The sequence below is a fragment of the Oryctolagus cuniculus genome, chromosome 5 (assembly GCF_051225735.1).
Source record: "Oryctolagus cuniculus isolate XC-2025 breed Fujian yellow rabbit chromosome 5, ASM5122573v1, whole genome shotgun sequence".
NCBI lineage: Eukaryota > Metazoa > Chordata > Mammalia > Lagomorpha > Leporidae > Oryctolagus > Oryctolagus cuniculus.
The window spans coordinates 113,873,767-113,893,591 of record NC_142871.1 but is presented as its reverse complement, the minus strand read 5'-3'; the positions used below and the strand labels follow the sequence as shown (position 1 = coordinate 113,893,591).

The 19,825-nt window shown below is 37.6% G+C and overlaps 1 protein-coding gene across 9 annotated transcripts in view; it reads right to left on the bottom strand.

The window, feature by feature from the left end:
• The window catches only part of HMGCLL1 (3-hydroxy-3-methylglutaryl-CoA lyase like 1), a 276,884-nt gene that overhangs the window by 105,305 nt on the left and 151,754 nt on the right, over positions 1–19,825 (bottom strand). For 6 of the 9 annotated variants that reach the window (XM_070073929.2, XM_070073930.2, XM_002714514.6 and 3 more), the window contains 2 exons: positions 14,076–14,156; positions 13,732–13,839 (listed from right to left, as the gene is read on the bottom strand). The exons of 2 other annotated variants lie outside the window; for them this stretch is intronic. In XM_070073929.2, the coding sequence (XP_069930030.2) occupies positions 13,732–13,839; positions 14,076–14,156 (189 nt within the window). Of the gene's footprint in view, positions 1–10,725; positions 11,075–13,731; positions 13,840–14,075; positions 14,157–19,825 lie in introns of those variants that run through there. One more of the 9 variants, XM_089333105.1, reaches the window with a different exon arrangement.

The following is a 19,825-nucleotide window of genomic DNA, read 5'->3' as shown; positions in this document are numbered from 1 at the left end:
ATTCTTTTTTCTTTTCTTTTCTTTTCCTTTCTTTTCTTTTCCTTTCTTTTCTTTTCCTTTCTTTTCTTTTCCTTTCTTTTCCTTTCTTTTCCTTTCTTTTCTTTTCTTTTCTTTTCTTTTCTTTTCTTCTTTTTCTTTTTCTTTTTCTTTTTCTTTTTCTTTTTCTTTCTTTTTTTTTTTAATGGAGATTTATTGGCTGGCGCCACAGTTCACTAGGCTAATCCTCCACCTGCGGTGCAGGTACCTCGGGTTCTTGTCCCGGTTGGGGCGCCGGATTCTGTCCCAGTTGCTCCTCTTCCAGTCCAGCTCTCTGCTGTGGCCCGGGAAGGCAATGGAGGATGGCCCAAGTGCTTGGGCCCTGCACCCGCATGGGAGACCAGGAGGAAGCACCTAGCGCCTGGCTTCGTATCGGTGCAGCGCCCTGGCCGTAGTGGCCATTTGGGGGTTGAACCAAAGGAAAAGGAAGACCTTTCTCTCTGTCTCTCTCACTAACTCTGCCTGTCCAAAAAAAAAAAAAAAAAAAAAAAGATTTATTTTTATTTGAAGGTCAGAATTACACAGAGAGAGAAGGAGATGTGGCAGTGGGGTGTCTTCCATCTGCAGGTTCATTCCCCAAATGGCCATAATGGCTGGAGCAGTGCTGATCCGAAGCCAGGAGCTAGGAGCTTCTTCCCGGTCTCCCATGCGGGTACAGGGGCCCAAGTCCTTGAGGCATCTTCTACTGCTTCCCCAGGCCATAAAAGAGAGCTGAATCAGAAGTAGAGCAGCCAGGACTTGGACTCGCTAAGCCACAATGCCGGCCCCAGTTTCAGCTTTTTTTTTTCTATTTTGAATTCATTTCTGATTTGATCCACTTTGAATTGTGATACCTTTTCTTCACTAATTCTTCTCATTTATTGATGTTTATGATGGTTATAATAATAGAAGCACCTTTAATTTATGCTGAACTATATGTTAAGTCTGTATAGGTGTGTGTGTTAAAATCCTCATTTGTGTTATCTTTTTAAATACTTTAACAATCCAGATTGAAAAAAAAAAGCTTTGGTAGAAGATCTGGACTCAGAAATATTAAGAATGAGTAGTATCACCCACTAGCAACAGCTACACTGGGACAAAGTCTATCTGACTGAAAAGCATTATTTCCAATATTTCCTTGATAAATATTTGTTCTATAGTTTCTCACTTCTCTGTCTTCCTCTTCAACATTACTAAAGATTTTGTTCACTACATTGCCATGGGCAAGGCTCCTACACAGTTTGGGGTGAGGGGAAAAGGCGCGTATTTTATCATCTCACTATCTCTGAAACTGGACTCATCGTTAGATTTTAGGTACTTTACAAACTCCTCGGACCCATCTGTGTAGAGTCTGATTCTGTTCTGCTGAAAGACTCAGGGCGTAGCAGTTGCTGCACCTTCTCAGGAGATGTTAGACATCAGCAAACTCAGCATCAAAGTGGATTTCAGTCACAAATGCTGATGCTGGGGCTTGAGCAAGGCCAAATCAGTGTAGTCTAGATCTGCAGGCCTGTTTTAATAGGAAAGTCTATTTTTGTTTATATTCAGAGGTGAGTCTAGGCTCTGTGGGCCTAAAAGTGATTGTAATTATAGAGGGATCCTTTTAAGGAAAAAAATGCAAAAATATATAACATTTGAAAATTTCCTTAAAATGTATGATAAGACTCTTCCTAGGGTCTTGGGGGAGAGAAACCCATAAAAATCTTTCACATTAAATTTCTTATCTCATACATTGGATTTCTAAAAAAAATTTATCCAGGGTAAAAAAGTTTCACCAATAAAACATAAAAATTGAAAAATATCACCCTTGGTGAAATTCATATCTTATATGGATATTATAATAGTCAATGATCTTTTTTGAAACATGAATGGGTGGTGTCCATCATGTTCTTTTTCTTATAACTGTAAAATACTATCAACAAGCAAGTGAAGTCTGTTTGGTATGTTTTACTCTTAGTATATACATAATATTTGGGCATTTTTATGTTCATAAGTCCCCTGTTTAATAAACTATTTTACATTTTTCCAGGAAATAGACTTAAATTTATGGACCTGTAATATACCTTTTTCCTTGCTCACCAACAAATATAGTTTTCTAAATAAATTTTAAAATATTTTTTGAAGGACTTCTTATCTTTGCTTGTTCTACCACCAATCCTTGCACCAAGGACATTTATACTTCAAAATAAATGGATAGCATTAGAAGTTATTTGTCTGTAGTCTCTACTGGTCAGATCAGACACAACTGATGGTATTACTTTCCATGTGCATGAGTGCAGCGGGAAAGGTGGATATAGAATGAGTGATTTCTTCAACATATGCCATAGATTACCATAAAAATGTAAATAATGTGGTTTCAGACCCTATAACTCAAAACTCAATTTGAGCAGTAACTCCTCTTAAAGGTAATATATTTGTAAATTCGGTAATGAGAAAAAATGAGCCTAGAGCTCTTCCTGGCAACTCTCGGTGAAAATGCTCTAACCAGCTATGAATAGAACCGTAGCCTGTGTACTATAACCCTGTCTCATTCACAGACTCTGCACAAACCCCATATATCTTAGCCTCAGTAGCACAGAGGAAATCTTGGTCTGCTTGAAGAAAGTAAGACAGTTTTAATAAATCACAGTCTTAGAATAATAAACACAGGAAATCTCTGGAAAATTGAACATCCAGTTTTTTTTTTTCTTCTACAGAATACCCTTTCTAAAAGGTAGCTAAAATGGTCTGACACCATATTCAGAAAACTTCTTAACTCCAGAAGCCTTAAAACTAATTTGTTCTGGTGTATAATTTCCTGTACTTCCTTATTTAACATTACCTGTGTGTACTAAGGACCCTATACTGCCCTCTGTTGGATGGCACATCCATGCTTCTCAAGAGTGACCAAAGCCTCTACCCACAATCATTCAGTATGAATGCAGGCAGAACATGGTAATAGTAGTCCAATAATGTCAACATGTATTCACTTTTAATTATAAGATAAATCCACCCACGCAAATGTATTTGTGCAGTGTATGCTGGGAGACCACTGGGGCAGTGAAATGAAAGTCATTTTATTCAATACCATTTCACAGTTTCCTAAAATAAACATAACGAATATGCATTAGTTATTCTTTGTTCAGGTCAATGCCTTTTGTGACCACCCTCTTGGTCTTCCCATGTCAAAACAATCGTGTTCCCAACATCATTCTGAAGTAAGGGCAAGAAGTCTCAAAGCTCCCAGTATAATTTTCTTTCCACTCGGCTGTGTTGCTTCTCATATATCATATCTTGGTGTTTGATAATAACACTGGTAATGTTGTTATTTCCTTAGCATGAAAGCAGCAGTGATTTTTAAAATACTGAATCTAATTGTACTCATGCTGCACTGAGTCTAAATGGTGTCTCCCAGAATTGATTGGGGGAAGGGACGGAATCTGTGAATTCATTTTGAAGATTTATTTGTTTGTACATGGCTGGGTGATAGAGTGAGAAGGAGAGGGAGATAGAGATCTCCAAAACGGAGATCTGCACTGGTGAGAAGAGAATGTAGGTCTGGATTGTTTGAGAGAGATCAATTCAATAGTAATAAAACCAGTAGTTACTGTTAGCTAATACCTGCTATTGAATTTTTGAGTCCAACAAAAAATCAACACGCTTTTGAATACATACCATAAAAGTACTGACTGGGTGAATGAATAAATGGAAAAGATCCAAGCCATAGAGAAATGAAAATTCTTCGCCAAATTATATCATAAATGAATAAAAGTCAGGTATCAGATTTTCTATGGCTACAAAAGAATGCATAAGTTAAATAACAGATATAACAATGTCACCAAAAGCTCAGGAAACCTGCAGACCAGTGGACTTGGGGGGCTGCCTGAGTGTATTTGGGTTAATAAGAAATATGTGCTTTACTATATACTTGCACTATAAGAAGAAATCAATACAGGACGCAGCCATCTTGGTTAATAAGACTTTAAATTTATCAGTGAATACTACATTATATTAGTATAAGAAGATCTAAAGTGAGCAGTATTAGTGCAGTAAAGTATTAGCATGAATTTGCTTCAATATGTTGATGTTTCAAAGAGTACTTATTTATAATACACAAGGTTTGGCAGGTACTAATTTTATTTTGTTGGAAACATTTATAAAATGAAAAACATCCTTCAGAATAATACACTATAGGATTATATTGAATTAGAATATCAAAAATCCATAGATATTATAAAATACTCGATTATTCCAAAAATTATATATCCAATCACCCTGTGAGTCTATACATTGAATATCCAAGATAAACACATTTGGATTACAATTTTTTAACTTCACTGAAATGAAATGTTTTATAAAAATTTCACTATCTGTACAAATACAGTTAGTGGAAAATGACTTTTATCCATTTTATGTTATAAAATGTATAATGAGTGAAATGTTAGCATATATGTCTCATTAATGTCTAAGTTTTGAAGTGTAAAACTAACCTGTTATCTAATGTGATTTTTAGGATGCAATATTATTGTCAGCACTCAGATTTAGCTTTCTAATTCTGTGTGACAACTATATATTATGTCTACTTTTGAAGCAATTTAATCAGGCAATTTTAGATCAAGTAGTGTTAAACCTAAAAATCAGAAAGGTTACTTTGTTTTTATTTTTAAAAATTTTCAAAAAAGGTCAATTCTTTATAAACATTAGGAAAACATGTCTTTTAAAATCATTGCCTATTAAGAAGAATGGATGTGATGTTTCATTTCTGTGTTCAGTGTACAAAGATAATGAGTACTTGAAAACATGGGACACTTGTATTTACTTAAAACTGATGAGTAAACCAGTTCACATTTAAGATTTTAGTTTCTAGTTCCCTCTAAACTCATCTGTAGGGCATAGTTTACCTCTCCCAAAATGGATTGCACTTAAATGGCTTAGTCAGGAGTCATATTAATGGAATGAGTTTAAACTAAAATAATATTGACAATATTTATCAACAAGCTAAACATACTAATGTAGAGAAGACCATTAAAAGTCAGATTCAAGTCTTTCTGAGCCAAACTGGACATCCATTCAGCTTTTACACAAGTTTGTTACTTACAGACCTTTTGAATGGCAATGCAGACAGACTGTCCTACAAGACCATTTTCTCATTATGGAAAATCTTATAGATAATTTGATAAACATGATGCTAACTCAGTAAGATGGAATGAAAGGAGAGATGAAGTTTTATTTTAACATTTTCTTTTGAAAAATCGAGGTCCAAAGAAAAATTTTGTTAGTCAAAATGTAATTGATCAGATCAACTAAATATCATCCATTTGAACAGCAGTGCATTGAGGCATGATAAATATTTCAGGATAATCATAAATTTTTCTCAGAAAGTAGAAGAGTGAGCCAAAAGAGCAGCTGGCATTATTACTTTCAGTGATAAACTGTGTCTTCTCTTTGGATACATTAATAGAACAAGACCTTAGCTATAGAATAAATTGCCATTGCATGATGACTAATAATGTTAGCAAGTTATGTTTTCTAATTTTGTTGCAAATTAAAGTTTAAAGAGAAAAAATAATGCTCTCCAAAAAACCCTCAAAATAGTCCCATCCTAGATTTTCATATTTCCATTTTCTTTTCCAAGAAAAGAAACAAAGGGTATTTTAATAATTTAAAATAACTTCAGGCAACTGGTGTCCCTGTGTGATAACAGCAACAATGATGTAATTGTACAATGAAACAATTTTTAAATAATGCAGTTCCAGATAATTGCTGCTTAAAAACAGAAAATGATGAAGTGTTCCCCCTTGATCAGAAAAATGCAGGAATTTACATCATCATTATTTGTAATAATATAGTAAGTAATATCCACTATTATATAAGCAACACTTGTATAAGTTATAAATCAAGTTTATTGCTATATTGTAGACAGTGTCTACTATATTATTCAGAATATGTGATTATTTCATTTAAAAGAAAACTTTGTAAATTTTGAGAAATACTTTACTAAAGCAAATTAAATACTGCAGAGTATTTTGTGCTAACAAAACACCAACAAAGATCTAATTGTTATTTTTCATTTCTGGAGTACACTGCACATTTGCTCAGAAAAAGACATTTCTGTGATTCAATCTTTCAAAAATAAGTAGTCATTACCTAACTGATTTAACACATTGAACTGAATCACAGGAACATGCCAGACATGCCAGATAGGGTACAATAGACCTTCCAAAAAGGCTTCAGTCCTGAGTAGAGATTTCAGAGAGCAGGTATGGACCAGGGAGGCCCAGCTTTTGGAATACATGGAAATGACAGTCCAGAGTTAACACAGTGATTTACATGACAGTGTATGCTCACTGTTTTCTTGTAGATGCTGAAGATTTCAGGGATAGAAAGAAAAACTACAAACTTGAATTTTATACTTTACTTTCTGGCTTTTTCTTCCTTCCATCTCCACCTTCTGGCTGGATGGCGATTCCACCTTCCTGCTGTCTGTTCCCTAGTTTATCTAATTGTTTGGAAATAGATATACAGGGAAGGCTGTCTTCACTCCAGGATGGAAGTGATTACAATGGCTAATGCCTGCAACTCTCCTTCACCAGCTTCCACAGAGTATCTGCTGAACCAGAGGCAAAGATGAGAGACATATAGCGGGGACTGTGCATGCAGCTTTCTCTCCCTCATCTCTTTGGCTCTAAGCAACACACTTCTCCCTCAAATATCCAATCTGAATCCCATTTGCGGTAAAACAATTTTGAAAAGGATTAAGGTAATTATTGATAGCTATGCTGAAGGGGGTGGAATCTGGGTATTTATCTTGAAGATTTGTTTGCTTGTTTATTTATAAAGCAGGGTTCAGAGTGAGGAGAGAGACAGAGGGCTTTCATACACTGGTTCATTCCCTTAATGGCTGTAACAGCCAGGTCTGAGCTAAGCTGATGCTGTGATCCAGGGACTTCATCCTGGTCTCCCACATAAGTGGCATGGGTCCAGGCATGTGGATGATCACCTGCTGCCTTCCCAGGTTTTATTAGCAGGAAACTGAATAAGAAGCAGAGCACCTGGTTCTTGAACTGCCTTACACAAGTAGCAGCTTAATGTTTTGTGCTACAAAATCAGCCCTTGAATCTCAATTTCTTTGAACACAGAACTTGTGTATCAATTGTAATTATTCATTAATTATCATAGTAAAAACACATAATCAGATTAATTATGAGACCTTTTTTAAAAGCATAAATGTGACATTATAAAAATGGCCTCAATTATATTTCCCCACCCACTTGCTCTTCAAGAATGCCACACCCCAATAATAAGGTGAGATACATCCCTTAACTTTGCAACTGGGTGGATTTTGTAACTGTCTCAACTAAGAGATTAAGGAAGTGTTGCAACAATTACATGACTCAGCTATGAAAGGCATACCTTTGGAGTTCAAAGCCATCAAAGGAGATGTCTAAAGCTGTCACGCTGTGAAAGTCTGCACTAGTCCACACAGAGAGACCACATGCAGAGGCTCAAGGAACAGATGTTGAAAGAAAGATGCCCCTGCTGTTCCAGGTCTGATCACCATCTATCTGACTGTCAGGTACCTAAAAACCAACTAGAGATGCCTGCTGAAGCCTTGAGTGAATTCTTAACACACAGCAAACCATCAGCAAAAACAAATTCTATTGCCATTTGAAGCCACAGAATTTTGGGATGATTTGTTATGCAAATAAACAGAAGAACCAGCTCAATTTTACTTAAAATCAATATTGAACATATGCAGGCACACACAATTGCCAAAACAGAACATTACATTGTGAAAAAAAATTGAACCTATTAAAGCAATCTTAAAGGGATCTATGGCTCATATAATTGAATGTGGGGAAGGAAAGGAGGTAGAAATAGTACACACTTATTTTTAATTTTGTCAGAAAACTAACATTCTTTATCTGTCAATATAGTTTTCATGACACTGTGCTATCCCTGATTACTTTCAATAATAATCAGTCACTTATATAAAGAACTTACATCTTGCTTCCTTCCTTGAGATCACATACTGAACAAACAGCAAGTATTTGACATCAAAGAGATCCAATATGCTCACCTATATTGAAAAATAAGTCTTGTGCATTTGGATCCTGTTTCTAAAGAAAATACACCATTAAACCTCTTAATATAGGGGCCGGCGCCGTGGCTCACTAGGTTAATCCTCTGCCTGTGGTGCCGGCATCCCAGATGGGCACCGGGTTCTAGCCCCGGTTGCTCCTCTTCCAGTCCAGCTCTCTGCAATGGCCCAGGAAGGCAGTGGAGGATGGCCCAAGTGCTTGGGCCCCTGCACCCACATGGGAGACTGGGAAGAAGCACCTGGTTCCTGGCTTCGGATCAGCGTAGCGCCAGCTGTAGAGGCCAGTTGGGGGATGAACCAACGGAAGGAAGACCTTTTTCTCTATCTCTCCTTCTCACTGTCTAACTCTGCCTGTCAAAAAAAAAGAGTGTAAAAAAATCTCTTAATATAAGCCTTTATTCAAGGAAACATCACTAGTGTGGGCTACCAATTCAGGAGACTTCATCAAAGAATACCCTCAGAAATGCACATGTTACGCATGTTGATTCCTAAGGCTAACGGAAGGAATTAAACAGATCTATCACTGGTATACAAATATGGAGATGTCTTACAGATACAGAGAGGGAGAGCAATTGAGAAGCAGGCTACAGTGTGGCTTGGACCCTAGGCCAGCATTTCATTATGCAGTAGAAAATAGTGCACTAAGCACTAAATTGAGTACCATTCAGAGTTATGCTCTTTTGGAGAGGATTTGGGCTAAGCCATGTTCCCTTTTCAACTTTCATTCCCTTTCCCCCACCTATCTGATTAAAGGCATTCTTGTAATCCCAGGAAAACGGAATCAGGGTCCCTGTTGGTAAGATGGTAGAAGTCAACTCATAAGAGTGTAATGGGTGAGTCTTTCACTGTAAGTTTCCCCAGATGGTAAAGATTCTCTGACTTATGAAGGTGTTCTTTATCACTCCTCCTCCTTTCTTCTCCTTCTCCTTCTTTTCCTTCTCTCTCTCTCTCTCTTACACACACACACACACACTCTCTCACACACACACACACGCGCGCTCTCTCTCTCTCGCTCACTCTCACACACTCACACACACACACATACTCTCTCTCTCTCACACACACACTCTCACACACACACTCTCTCTCACACACACTCTCACACACACACTCTCTCTCTCGCTCTCTCTCACACTCTCTCTCACACACACACATACGTGCTCTCTCTCCCTCTCTCACACACACTCTCTCTCACACACACACTCTCTCTCTCACTCACTTTCTCACACACACTCTCTTTCTCTCTCTCTCCCACACATACATTCTCTCTCTCTCTCTCTCTCTCTCTCTCTCTCTCTCTCTCTCTCTCTCATCTCCATGAAATTGCACCCTTCCTTCTATCTTCTCCATATTCATATTACTTGAAAAGAGAAGGTCCGGGAGGGAACACCAGGAAGGATTCAGTAGCTGAGACTATGGCCTTCTTCATCTCATCAACGTAAATGTAAACCTAACTTCAATCCAGTGAATATACTCTCATTGCCAGGAAAGAACTAATTGGACTAAACAGTAAAAGAAGAGTAGGGGAAAGTTTACACATTTCTTTTTGGTAGCATTATGCTTGCTAGCCTTATGCTTGGATCACATTGCTAAGTATTAGAGTGACTTGTAAATAATTATTGCAATCTTTTAAATACATTTTTCTATTTTCTAAAGAAAATCTATTTCTACCCTTGTTGTCAAGACTTGTGACTAGCCTAAACCAATAGTTAAAAGTTATTTAATTAGAGTGAAAATATTTATAACTGAACCTTAGTATATGGTATACATAAAAGTACTGTCTTATCGACATTTGATGTATTCTTATTTTAAAAATAAAGGTTCACTTTATCCCTCATGTGAGTGAAAGTGTTTATAATCAAAGGACTAAATTAAAAATGAACTTATAATTTTAGACCATTTCTTTATAAATCACCATATTTATAATCATTGAAATAGCTTACAAATAGCAGTGACATTCCAAAGATGCAATAAACCTATCTATTTTCATAAACATGTTTTCTATATTTTGTTATTGTTTGTTCCATTTAATGTTTATTCCATCTAAGAATGTGAGGGGCAGCCTGGACTCATTTCAAATCATATTACATTAAATGTCACTCTAAGGAAAACTTTTTCCAGATAAACTGTTAAAAACATGTATTTTTTAATAGCAGGCATTTTATCATCTCTGGCCATTTAGATTTTAGGTGTGGGATCCTGTTTTATATGGCACCCTGCTACTGTGGAACTTTTCTTTTTAGCTGTTTGGGTTAGAAAGTCTCTGCCAAGCAAAACAGTAGGAGGGAAACCGTAAAAAGGCTTTAAAATGCTAAAAAAAGAAATAAGTGAACAAGCAGCAATCTAAACATAAACTAGGGGACTATTCCCATGACCTATGTTTGAGAGAAAAAAATATAAGAAGACAATGAGAATTAATAGAATACAATCATATATCCATACACATCGTCTTTAGAAGTAGAAATTTACTACAGAAAATAAACATGTAAGCTGTTGCCAGTGAAATTATTGTTATAAATCTCAGACATTAAAGTTTGAATATTCTTCTAAAATATGAGAATTATTTCAAAATAAAAATTTCAGAATGTTATATTCAGGCAAGTTAAGTGAAATTGAAAACAGAAACACAATTATGGACAAATTGTAAAAATATTTTTAATAATGCCTTTTAGAAAACATGTGATATGGGGGCCAGTGCCATGGATCACTTGGTTAATCCTCTGCCTGCAGTGCTGGCATCCCATATGGGCGCCGGGTTCTAGTCCCGGCTTCTCCTCTTCCAGTCCAGCTCTCTGCTGTGGCCCGGGAGGGCAGTGGAGGATGGCCCAAGTGCTTGAGCGCCTGCACCTGTGTGGGACACCAGGAAAAGGCATCTGGCTCCTGGCTTCGGATTGGCGCAGCGCAGGCCATGGCAGCCATTTGCGAGGTGAACCAACGGAAGGAAGACCTTTTTCTCTTTCTCTCACTGTCTAACTCTATCTGTCAAATAAATAAATAAATGAATAAATAAATAAAACATGTGATATGTCCCATAACAAGTGACCAGCTCAACTTCAGAAGATAAATCTCATAATACATTTATTTGATCTAGGTACTTTGCTCTTCTGTAGATATGGATTTAAATCACTTTTTGTTCTTGGAATACATGCAACAAGATAAGTATTAAACATTAAATATATAACATCCTTTTGTATTTGAAGCACAGAGAATTTTTATTCAGATTAGGCACAATCTAATATTTAAACTACACACATATTTTAATTTTTAGGAGAAAGGCTGGTGATTAAAGAGAAGGCAATTACTTTGTCTGAAGCCCAATTGACCCGTCAGTCAGGTATGCCCTTAAGTAACACTTTTGAGTACCGATCAGAAGCCAGGAGCTCTGGATGCTGGACATTCACACACAGGGGCCATTCAGGTTCCTTATTATCTCCCAGCCCTCCTCTACTGCAGACCTCACTGCAGGGATTTCCAGAGTTCAGAGAGGTTATGTCACTTTTTCAAATTCAAGGCATAATGTGGACAGGGACACAGTGCTAGAAGCACCTCTCACCACAGCTGTCCTCAAGAACTATGTGGGGGAATTCCATCACTTACTCAATAATACTTTGAGCCTAGGAAGAGTTCATTAAATCTCAATAGGATAAATCCCAAATTCAACTCAGGACCAAACCCAGAATAAATCATACCATTTTATAGTCCCTTCACATATATCTACTTAATGTGAGGCCAGGAGTCATTTTCTGGTTACTGCTCACATGGGGCTGCCTTTCCTTTTCTTTTATCCATCTCTCCTCTTAACCAACTGTGCAAGAACAAGTGTAGACGTCTAGAAAGGATCTCAGTCTCATCCTTACAAATGTCACTGGGTGCAACATAGATTGGGCAGTTTCCACTATTGTACAATAATGGAATGTGGTCATGAGCACCATTGTGGGGAAGAACAATACTTTCTATATAGCTTTGTAAAACCATTAAAGAGCACTAGCAAATTTAGAATCTGAATATAACTGGTTGTTCAGTAGCAATCAATAAATGCTAGCATGGCAATGATCGTCATGTTGGCAAGACAGACCAAGTAAAGAGCACAGACAGAGAAGAGTACTAAAAGCAGAACTTTAGAAGAACCTTAAAATCAGCACTTAACAGAAAAAGAGAAATTGGAAACCTAATAATTGGGGATCCATGGTCTGAGGATAGGCACTACATTAGGAATGAATAGGGCTTTGCTCCTTAATAATTGCTTATCATATTTCAAAGATGAGAGACATATCTCAGAATTGATGACTGTCATTGCATGCCTGGAAAGACTGGGACACAGCTCTATCATCTTATTGTATTTCTTTTTGTTTAAATTTATTATTATTTTTTAAGATTTATTTATTTGAAAGTCAGAGTTACACTGAGAGAGGAGAGAGAGAGAGAGAGAGAGAGAGAGAGAGAGAGAGAGAAAGTCCTCCATCTGATGGTTTACTCCCCAACTGGCTGCAATGGCCCAAGCTGCGCCAATCTGAAGCCAGGAGCCAGGAGCTTCTTCTTGGCCTCTCATGTGGGTACAGGGGCCCAAGGACTTGGGCCATCCTCTACCGCTTTCCCAGGCCATGGCAGAGAGCTCACTGGGAAGTGGAGCAGCTGGGTCTCGAACTGGCGCCCATATGGGATGCTGGCACTTCAGGTCAGGGCATTAACCCACTGTGCCGCAGCGCTGGCCCTGCATCTTATTGTCTTTCAGAAGAAGATTCTAGGGGCTGATGTTGTGGCATAGCAGGTAAAGCACCCAGCTGCTATATCACCATCCCTTATGGGTGTTGTTTTGAGTCGCAGCCATTCTACTTTCAATCCAGCTTACTGCTAATGACCTGGGAAAAGCAGTGAAAGATGGCGCAGTGCTTGGGCCCCTGCCACTCATGTGCAAGACTTGAAAGAAGCTCCTGGCTTCTGGCTTTGACCTGGCACACACTGCCTTACCTGTTGTGGCCATCTGGGGAATGAACCAGCAGGTGCAAGATTCTCTCTCTCTCTCTCTCTGTGTGTGTGTGTGTGTGTGGCCATCCGGGGAATGAACCAGCAGGTGCAAGATTTTCTCTCTCTCTCTCTCTCGCTGACTTTCAACTACATAAATAAATCTTTAAAAAAGAAAGTTCTAGATGACTCACTTTGTCTTGTCTTTGATGATGTCTTACCCCCTACCCCTGTAGTAAATATACACACTAAATAAAGCAAAAAGAGTATATTACATCCTTTAATATGGAATTCAATGGAGAGGATTTTCAGTACATCTATCACTTCCTTTTAGCAGACAAAAAGGCTAAAAGCATATGGAGATGCTCAAATTATTCAGTCAGTCATGAAATGGTAAACTGAGGTAAATCCTCTACATTGCTGCTATGCATTCTATTCATCCTGTTGGGCCAAATAGTCACATGAATTTAGTGAAGAATTGCAAGTAACCCTTTAGGACTCAATATTTCACCAAAGGGGTTTGTCTTTAATCATATCAGTGTATGGGCTAATTTTTAATGAATGTGGAAAATGTGTAATGATATTTTAATATCACAATCTATATTATAATGTTTACTAAATGATGTTGGCAAGGTTTGATTAAGGATCTAATTAAGGAATACAAAGTGAAATACCTGTGGTACCCATCTGGAGGACACAAAGCTGGTCACTTCTATTACAGACAAGCCAGTTTTGGAGAGCTGATTGATAAATTCAATTTTTATGTCTGTGGGAACTATAACCTACAAGACATAATAAATTACCACATAAGTAATTGTATATGGACTGCTGATATTCAAACAGAAAGTACTTCCTTACTAAAAGCAAATATTACTTATAATTTTAAAATTTAAATAGCAATTGGGAACAAACATAATCATGTAACATAGAAAATACAAGTAAGTCTTTGAAATCTTAAGAAACACTGATATTTAGCCTTGTCATTTGAAATAAACTGCATAAAATAATATGTAATTACCTTCTCATTCTGCAATCCATCCCTAGGTCCAACTTCCACTATTTTAACATACCCAGGGAGTCCAGATAACTGAGATGATTCCTGAAATAACGTAAAAACAAAAATAGAAAATTTTTAGACTGTCACTGCTGATTATTTGAAGTTGCACAATTATACTTTGGTAAATAAAGTCTCATTCAGAAAGTTAAAGCAGCCGGCGCCGCGGCTCACTAGGCTAATCCTCCGCCTAGCGGCGCTGGCACACCGGGTTCTAGTCCCGGTCGGGGCGCCGGATTCTGTCCCGGTTGCCCCTCTTCCAGGCCAGCTCTCTGCTGTGGCCAGGGAGTGCAGTGGAGGATGGCCCAGGTGCTTGGGCCCTGCACCCCATGGGAGACCAGGAAAAGCACCTGGCTCCTGGCTCCTGCCATCGGATCAGCGCGGTGCGCTGGCCGCAGCGCGCCGGCGGCGGCGGCCATTGGAGGGTGAACCAACGGCAAAGGAAGACCTTTCTCTCTGTCTCTCTCTCTCACTGTCCACTCTGCCTGTCAAAAAAAAAAAAAAAAAAAAAAAGAAAGTTAAAGCAGTAAGAAATTAACACAATGATATAATCCAAAGACCACATTTATATTTGCAAGGTGTCAGGCGCATAACAAATCTTCCCAGGCAGAGGAATCAATTAATTCACAGGCTTTTATTGATATTCCGCTCCTCAGCATGGTTCCCCAGTCCCAACAGAGCAGGGCCAGGGAAATCGCACATCAGAGGTTGGGAGAGCTCCTTTTATAGATACAGGGAGTGGAGGTTAGAGGTTGAGGTGGGTCTGATCCTCATTGGTTGACCTATAGGCACCCGTGGGGACCTTGACAAGGACTTTTCTTCCCGGAAGTATAGGTCTTCCTTCTTGCGGATCCCAAAGCTACCAATATTATTTATAATACAGTCATTTTTTCTTATAATGGAGTGCCACTCATTGTACTTATGCTTAAGATTCAAGAAATTAATTTCTACAATGTGAATGTGGAATAGGTAATCTACCAAGGATCTACAGAGAAAACCTATTGGTTAATTCACCAATGTTACAGCTCACTAAAAAATTAGATCATTATCTTAGCAGACTTCTACAACACTGTCATACCAGATGCTGGCCTCTAAAATATGAACTTGTGTGTGGATATGGGGTTTTGATTTGTGCCCAAAAATCTGAGGCTACAGAAAAAAGTGGAAGAGAGTGTAATGGGTATATTTCTTCTCCATGTCATATGGCACAACTACCATTTCAGTGTTGCTTCTTGAAGGACAGAACCCTAGTAGGACCCAATCTTCATTTTCCCGCTGGGAACAGTCTAGTCCTTGCCCCAGGTAACAAACACTTTGTTCTATCTTTTGCCCAAATCTGAAATGGCAAATGTCTGGTTGTGGAACCTCTGGATCTAGTCTAAGTACTATGTGTCTACTATAAAGAATATATGTGCCTTCTAAATATACCTATGTAGAAGGCTGCTATTTGAAACAGGGAAAATAAGAGCCTTTCTCAATTTCATATCACAGTCAAACTTGGAAGTAGGCTACATCTTTCCAGACTGTACCAATATAACATCTTCGTACTTCTGAGTTGAGTAATACGTGAGTAATCACTTCATTCTCCAAATGAGTAGCTGATGGAATTGCCCAAGATCCAAAGGATCTACATTTCAAAATCTTGTTTTGCTTTTCATCAGAAATGATGAATTCCAGCCTGCCAATTCATATCGTCTCACTAACAATCAGTGGCATACACTGGTGAAGATGCAGGGCTTAATTTGTCTACGGCACATAAATATGCTCACTGGCCTTCTTGGTGTCCAAAGCTGTTACTGACTTTATTAGTATTCTGAGCTAGCTCAAAGAACTCAGCTGGTCCCTATTACCATGTTTACAGGCCACTCTCCACAATTTCTATGAAACTGTGTGATTCAATAAGCAAAAATTAACCATGGAGGAAAATTCTCATTTCTTCATCTTCTGTGTAGGTTGTGATGCATGGAGTTAACTTGGAAGAACGGATGATTCAGTGGAGGCATGGGGGAGGTTTGAGCTCATTTTTGGATGGCAATTGTGAAATCAGGCAGAATTTATAGAGTGGCTATAATTTCAACCAAGGAATAAAGGAAAGTATGGGATGATAAGGTAGGATAAATGGGAGAAGCCCATTATCGTTAGTATTTCCAATGTGAAAATAGCAGAAATGAAACATGAACAAAACAAGGGAATTGTAAGCCATCTAGTCTCATTATCACTGATTTGTTCCTGAAACTGCAATTTCAATAGCAGTTAGCTTAGAGCACACATGGACAAAGAATTCTTCTTAACTAAATAGCGATGTTTACTCAAAGAAGGAAAACGTTATTGAAGATTATAACAGTGTGCTGAGTATAATTAAAGAACTGGGGACATTTCTTTGCATCATTGTGGTGTGGCTGCTTTATTCATAAGCAATATGAAGAAATTAAAGTAAACAATTATTTCCATTTTAGTCAGAGCAGAACGTGTGTACATTTGATATTATTTTACATTCTTCTTGAATCGAATGCTACTTAAAACTGTTAAAGAAGAAATTCATTAATATAAACAACAACTAATTTTTGAACACTGCATGTGTCATCCATTGGGTACACAACTGGGTATACGTGAAACTAGAACCAGTAATAAGTGTAACAATTATATAAATGGTAAGAAATAGCATGCAGTGGGGTGTATCTGAAGAAAGGTAAGTTCTAGTGGGGAGAAACTGGTGTCATTTTGAATTATTGTATTCTAGGTGCTTGGACAACATTTGGATGGATTTGTCCACTAAGCACTGTTTGAGCTTATCTGAAGATCCAAAAAAAAAAAAAAAAAAAAAACTAATACAGAGATAGCAATCCCAGGAAGTGAACAGTGATTGGCAAAAAGGGACTCACACATCACACATATTTCAAAGTATAGGTTAATGATGAGAGACTGTCCAACGGAGAAGGAAAGACAGGATGTGGACTAGAGGATACCTGCACAGTCAGTAAGCTGCATTTTAGGAGCTGCCCCTGAGAAACCTCAGCACTTCATAAAGGGCAGCAAGCAAGTCTGCCATTGGCTTCCATGGGAGATACTATCTCTATCATCCAAGGCTGTTTGCTAGACAAACATCCTTGAAAAGTTATTTCCAAAGAAAGACAATCAATGTCATGTTAGTTGGGTTGGGGAACCTTTTCCTACACAAAGTTATTTGGATATTTAGAATATCATTTTCAGGCCTTAGAAAATCATCAACTTAAAAATTTGGCTTCTATAGATCTATAGAATTTTGAGTCCCTGTTGTGGTTGTTTTTGGAAGAGAAGACCAAATGATTTCATGGGCTGGATGTTTCCCATCCCTGTGACAATCAGATATGCATGAGACTCATGAAGAATTGTTTCTCAACAATCTTACCAACTTCGTTAATATTCAATTGCTTTTGTTATCCAAAACTTTTTTCGTTATCCAAGATTCAATGTGTCATCTACACAGAAAAGACCTTTCTAGATAGAATTAAATAATTTTATTTCAATGATACTCTAACAATTTTTGGAAATTTATTTTAAAACATGTTGGTACTTCTTTGCCTATTTCTCTCTTATTTAGTAAACTCTCAGAGCTATCCTAATGGGAACATAACAAGTACTTGATCAGTGTTTTCTAAATTAATGAATTGAAGAAGAAAATAATATGTACAATTTAGAAAAATAGGGGCTGGCGCTGTGGCTCACTTGGTTACTCCTCTGCCTGTGGCACTGGCATCCCATATGGTGCTATATTCTAGTCCTGGTTGTTCCTCTTCCAGTCCAGTTCTCTGCTGTGGCCTGGGAGGGCAGTGCAGGATGATCCAAGTGCTTGGGCGCCCGCACCCACATGGGAGACCAGGAAAAAGCACCTGGCCCCTGGCTTTGGATCGGCACAGCACCGGCCAGGGAGGCCATTTGGGGAGTGAACCAATGGAAGGAAGACCTTTCTCTCTGTCTCTCTCTCTCACTGTCTATAACTCTACCTGTAAAATAAAAAAAATATAAAAAAAATGTTGAGCTTTCATTTAGTAAATGTATGTTAGCCAACATTATTATCATAGCTTGGAATAAAAAATGAACCATGTAATTAAAATTCTCGCCCATAACTAGATTACAGTATAGTAGCACAGGGATCTACATGCTACCCTGAGGCACAAGACAGGAAGACATTTTTCTTACACACTGAACAAGTGAGAGTTAATGAATGACTTATAGGTTACAAGGAATTGGTTTTTACAAAGTAGTGTGCAGAGGTTAGTAACACAGTCTGTAAACAGGCCTATAGTCTAAAATTTATTTTTATAGCACTGAATGTTCTATATTACTAAGCTCAGAGTATCCTGTTTAATGTACGGTATAGTATATGATACTAGTGAGAAACAAAAGGCGTATTATCCAGAGTAAGGGCTTCATAAATCTGTCTTATAAGGCTGGGCTTATGCCTACATTTGATATCAGATTTCTAATGGATTACTTTCATAGCACAACAAAAGAAATACTATCTTGTATTTACATGTTGCTTTATTTTTCCAAAGAACTTTTCTATCTACATATCATCTATAAAGCTAAGCTGTAAGGTGAGCAGAACTGAAAGTTTAAATGACTTTGTCCATTTACCTAGCTAAATCCCCTGGCTTCTATTCTAGTTTTCTTAAAGATTAGATTAAACACATTACCAACTACTGAGTTCTTGGTTGAAAAAACTGATACTGAACCACTCTCTTACACAGCATATAAGTGGCATCTTTATTCACATTTTTCAATCTTACATAAAATCAAAAGGAAGACATATTTTGATGGGGCTTTCTTGAAAATCATGTGTGTGTGTGTGTGTGTGTGTGTTGTGTGCAGTATGTTTCTCAGCAGTTAGAATGGGTGGCTTTACGTGGTCAACCCACTCACGGTGATAGATAGGATTCTTTATTATTTACTTTATTATTTACTGTTTACTACTGTTTTCTTTTCCTCCAAAAAAGACACCGTCAATGGAAAAAATCTGTAGACAGATCTGTATATGTTACACTCACTTTATTTTTGTGGAGCAATGTTTTGCTTAATTGAGTCTCTATGGATATTGAACATCCTGTTTCACAGCCAGTATTCCCAAGGCGAAAGCCTCCGATGGCGAAATCAATGCTCTCACTACCCAGATGAGAAATCTACATCAGGAGATTGTGTGGTTTTCTTTTAAAATTAAATTTGACTTCTTATAGTAGCATTAGATATTAGCTTTTCCAAAAGAACCTATTTTTGTCATTTCATCTGAAATATGAACTTGGTGGATTTTCTAGTAATTTTAGATTCTCCAAATGCTGTTATTTGTTATTTCTGAGATATTAATTTCACTCTTAACCAAATATAATCAAAAGCACATAAAATATTGTCGCTGCTATAGCAGATATTCACAGGAACATTGCTCCTCTAGAGCATTCAAAAGACATTTCTCTCTCTGGGTGCCTAACTAGAATCAAGGAATGAATCAACAAAGCTGATATTTGAATCTTTCTTCTAGAATGCCCATGTGCCAAAGCTGATTCAAAGGTAACCTTTTGTAGTTTAATAATAATGTATTCATAACCAAGTAAAAATAAGTACATAAGGTACTACTAAGTTATCTAAAATTCCATGACAAATATGTTTTAATTTACTAAATCAGAAGGTGAAGGAAGGTATCTGCTTACATTCCAGGAGTTTTTGGACAGCGAGAAAGAAAA